Here is a 5215-nt window from a genome sequence, read left to right as displayed (position 1 = left end):
ACCTGGACCCTAACCAAGGCAAATATGAATAAACTAGCCACAACAGAAAGAGCAATGAAAAGAACAATGTTAGGTATACGACTGTCCGATAAAAAGAGGAACGAATGGGTAAGATCAAAAACAAAAGTCGAGGACATAACAACAAAAGTTGCCAAACTTAAATGAAGCTTCGCAGGCTACACTTCTAGACAAAAGACCAACGTTGGAATGGAACAGTACAACATTGGAGACCTTACCAAAGTAAACGACCGAGAGGAAGACCACAGGTGAGGTGGGTTGATGATATTAAAAGAGTAGCCGGAACAAATCGGAAATATGTTGCTCAGGATAGAGACCGATGGAAGGAGTTGGGAGAGGCCTATGTCCAAACGTGGACGATAGAAGGCTAAGAAGAAAATGGACACGGCCAGTCCATCTTAGACGCTGAGATTTAATTCTTGGACCACGTCGCTCGCTCTATACATCTGCTTGACCTTAGCATTTGTTCTCATTCGGTAATGGTTGGTATTAGGGTTGTGATAAGGTCCAAGGATTTATCTTTCAATTGCTTTGGTCAGAGTCTATGTTTCACAACCATACATGAGCACTGGTCTAAGCACTGTTTTATATATTCAGATCTTTGATGCTCGTGTTAGGCTCTTAGATTTAATATTATTGCGGAGGATATACATACATCTGTTTGCTGCCTGAATTCTCCCTTTAATCTCTTCCGTGATATCGTTATCTGCAGTAATTGTTCTTCTCCTTCTTGTAGTGCATATACGTTTCGGATGTTGGCGACCATCATAACAATATGTACTTTGCAAACTGCTGCTCTAATAAGATTTGTGGTCGTTGTGTCGAACCGCAATCTTTCGCCTTTTTGGTCCGCGTTTTCCTTCCACTTTCGCTGTTCCTCATGATGTGACCGAGGTATTCGATTTTGGCTGCTTTTGTTGTGGTTAACAGCTGTTTTTCTTTCTGCATTCTCAGCAGAGCACCCTGATTAATAACGTGGTCGGTATAAGATACCTTCAGGATTCGACGAGGAAGCCACATTTCAAAAGCCTCAATTTTCTTGCAGGTGGCGTCTGTGAGAGTCTACGACTCAACTCCGTACAACAGTATAGGAAAGATAAAACATCGTAGTAACCTGACTTTTATAGACATTGATACAGTGATTGTTGCTCCGAGGTATTTAAAACTCTCCACTTTTTCAAAGTTATCCAGAGTGTTATGTTGTATTCGTTTGATTTCTCGATTATATTTAGATTCACTGTATAATGATAATAATTGTGTTGTTTTATTGCCAACGCAAATCTGATGATCTAGTGAAATTTATAAATAATTTGTAACTGTTTGAAAATTGTTTTAATATTCGATCTAAATATAATTTTTTTCGTTAAGCATGAACCTACCTCTCCACATAACTTATCTTGCTTATCGTCATAACAGATACTTACAGCTGGCTATTACGACCTAAAAGCCTTACTCCACCGCCTACTCCATCAGTAATATCAATCTTGGCTAAAAAAATATTGAGTATTTTTTGTTAATATGAAATAATAAGCTTTTAGGAATCGGTCATTTCAGAAACAACATGAGTCAGAAATTATAGTTTTTAGTTAATCACAAAAACTGTTTTTAAAGCGCTGTAAGAAAAAATTAATGTAAAATCAATGGGAAAATCCCAATAGTTGGCTGTATACCATAGTTTAAAATACTCATACAGAAGTAAAAACTTCAAATTGTATTCTGGTATAAAATCTTTTATTAAAAACTATCTAAAATGTCATCCAAATGGATTGCAAAACGTTTTCGTTCTAATTCAGAACATCTTCAGTGAACAATTATGTTTATATTTTTGTACAATTTAGAATTTAACTTAGGTGTTAAACGTGGCAACAATGCGTTCCATATTATTGACAGCGCCAGTGCGGGGTGGCAACTCTGTCTCTCGCGAATTGACGTGCGACGTGCAGCGCAAGAAAAAAGAAGATTCACTCTCTGATTTAACCTTCACAAAAAAAAATGAAGTCATGTGCATTGTAAAAACTAAATGTTTGATTTTATGTATTCAAGTAAATTTGATTTAATAAAGTATTATTTTAACGATTACTACAGTCCATTAAATCGAAGTAACCATTTTTGAACCTTCGACCGAATGTATTAAAAACCTATAAGCCAGTGGTGTCATGGTGTGGGAACGCGTGGGAACGCCGTTCCCACACTGGTTAAGAAAAGAAAAAAAAATAATAGAGAATTTAGGTTTTGTAAACAAAAATTAGCAATGCGTTCCGGCACTGCGTTCCCGCACTGCTAATTTTGCCATGACACCACTGCTATAAGCGGTATTCAAGAATAAACTTGTTGATTGCACGTGGTGAGTGGTGATGGTTCCTGATTTTAGCCAAGAAGCGGTACAGGGTACAGTGATAGCATTGATTTGAGGAGAAATAAATGTGAGTCTTTTCCTATTTTTTACAATTCCTGATTATCTTGGTGTAGTTTGATTTGCACAAGTATACAGTATACCGGTGTTTAGATTTATGAATTTAATTCATGTGACTATTTGATTTGCTGATTAGGTATTTCATTAATTGGAATTTGATTGATTTACGGCATAAATAATTAATTATTGTCGTGTGAATAAGTATATTTTTTGGGATTTGTTGATTTATAGATGTATTTTTATGATTGGGTTTTATGTAAGGTATTTTTAGTTAATACTAAGTAGATTATAACAAAGATTACAAGGTATATTTAACCTGCAATTGTTCTGGAATTTGTCTATTGTAATTGATTGCCAGTAAATACAGTTTGAGGTGCATAATTGCTCTTTATGTTCGTACAAATTTAAATATTTAATTGATATTGATATTGGGTTTTGATTTATATAAAAAGTATTTAATCCATTCTTCATTGACAATATGAGGACTTTAAAAGCAGCAGAAGTTAAGAAGTTGTACAAAAAACGAGCGTTAATTTTAAAAAGATTAGAAAGCTTCGTAGAATTTATAGAACCATTAGAATCGATTAATGATTTAACTGAACAGAAGATTTCTGAACTAGAAATCAATGTTCAAGATATTGAAGATAGTAGAAAAGAGTTTAACTCTGTTCAGGAATCGATAGAATTAAATTGTGCTGACGATTTAATCGATGATGAGTTTGAAAAAAGAAAGAATTTTGATGATAAATACCGGAGATATATGTCAATTGCTAAATGTATCTCAAAAAAGTGGTATTTTAGTCAGGAGTCAGGTGATTTTAGTTCTACGGCCAGGGTGGAACAAAGGGAAACAGTACAAGGTGCTTGTGGATTGGAAGGGATTCGATTACCTCCAATAAGACTCCCTTCATTCAATTCAGACTATTTAAGATGGTTAGAGTATAAAAATACTTATGAGGCTTTAATTCATAATAACAAAACTCTTTCAGACATTCAAAAATACCATTACCTAAAGTCAAGTTTAACGGATGAAGCTATAAGTATTATTCAGGATTTAGATTTTTCTCCACAGAATTATATGTATGCATGGGAAACTTTGTGTAACAGATACAATAATAAACGAATGTTAGTGGATAATCATATTAAAGCTCTGTTTAATATTCAAAATTTAGCAAAGGAATCGGCAAGTGGTATACGAACTTTAATTGATACGGTAAAGAAACATTTATATGCACTTAAAAGTCTTGAATTGCCTACAGAACATTGGGATGCAATAATTATTCATATAATTTCATTAAAATTGGACAAAGTTACTTCTCGTGAATGGGAATTGATTAAGGGTGATAATAACATGCCCCAATTAGATGAACTCTTTGAATTTCTGAAAAAACGTGCTGATTTTTTGGAGACATTAGATTTAAATCAACAAGTTAGTCAAAATAAGTCTGATAATAGAAATAAAAACTTATCACGTTCATTGGTGGTAAATAATGCAGGAAAGAGTTGTAATTTTTGTAAACAGGATCACATGATATACAATTGTGAAAAGTTTCTCAAATTATCCATAAATGATAGGTGGGCTCAGATTAAAAAATTAAAATTATGCAGTAACTGTTTATGCATAGGCCATTTTAATTCAAAATGTCAAAGATTTGGTTGTAAAATTTGTAAACGTAAACATAGTTCCCTATTGCATGAAAACAAGCATGCGGATTCAAGTTCGATTGAAAATATAGATTTACAGCAAAAAGGTGTAGCAGACGGTGTAAGTAATGTTAGCTCGTTATTCTCAAATCAGCTGACTGATATTGAAAGTAATTTAAAACAATCTAGTAATGAGATTTTAGCTTTGCAAAATAAAAGGGAAATTGAATCTGCTAGGAGTTTAGTCTTGTTGAGTACGGCTAATATTAAGGTTGTTGACCATTTGGGTAACTGTCATATAGCTAGAGCAATTTTGGACTCTGGGAGCCAATCTTGTTTCATTAGCGAAGAATTTTGCAAAAAATTAAATTTAAAAACAGAAAACACTAGGATTTGTGTGACAGGCATTAACAATTCTTCAACCTCCTTAAATAAAAAATGTAGGGTTCAGATTAAATCGAGATTTAATGATTTTTCGTCAATTGTTGACTGTTTAGTAGTTCCCAAGATAACAGATAATTTACCTGCATATACTTTGATATGTCTAAGTGGAACATACCATCTAATCTTGTGCTTGCTGATGAATCATTTAATGTTTATGATAAGATTGATATTTTAATAGATGCTAGTTTATTCTGGGATGTTATTTTAGATGGGCAGATTAGGCTTGGAAAAAATTTACCTATGCTTCAGAACACAGTATTTGGATATATTGTGACTGGAAAGATTTCAAATCCCTCACAAAGTGTTAAATGTCATTTCTCAGTTCAATTATCCGAAAACGATTTATATAAACAATTACAAAGATTTTGGTCTCTTGAAGAGCCAATGGATGTACCTATAGAATCTGAAGAAGATAATTTTTGCGAAGAGCATTTTCAGAAAAATGTGTCTAGAGCAGATAATGGGCAATTTATAGTAAAGGTTCCTTGGAAGAAAGGTCCTTTAGATTTAGGTGATTCTAAACCTATGGCGATTAAAAGATTACTAAACCTTGAGAAAAGGTTTCAAAGGGATTTCAATTTTAAAAGGGATTATATTGAATTTATGAATGCATATAAGGATTTAGGTCATATGACCTTAGATAATTCAGATTCAGAGGCATCTTATTTTTTGCCGCATCATGGGGTGATTAAAAGT

General features: G+C 33.4%; 1 protein-coding gene across 1 annotated transcript; it reads left to right on the top strand.

The window, feature by feature from the left end:
- Positions 1-2909: 2909 nt before the first annotated feature.
- On the top strand, positions 2910-4694 carry LOC126888694 (uncharacterized). Its single transcript, XM_050657064.1, has one exon. It carries the CDS (start codon positions 2910-2912, stop codon positions 4692-4694), a length of 1785 nt encoding a protein of 594 aa, XP_050513021.1.
- The last annotated feature ends 521 nt before the right edge of the window (positions 4695-5215 follow it).

The sequence above is a fragment of the Diabrotica virgifera genome, chromosome 7, assembly GCF_917563875.1.
Source record: "Diabrotica virgifera virgifera chromosome 7, PGI_DIABVI_V3a".
In the NCBI taxonomy this organism is placed as follows: domain Eukaryota; kingdom Metazoa; phylum Arthropoda; class Insecta; order Coleoptera; family Chrysomelidae; genus Diabrotica; species Diabrotica virgifera.
This window is presented reverse-complemented; position numbering and strand designations above follow the sequence as displayed.

Coding starts and splice junctions, on each gene's coding strand:
- LOC126888694 (XM_050657064.1), top strand. CDS start 2,910: ATGAGGACTTTAAAAGCAGCAGAAGTTAAGAAGTTGTACAAAAAACGA.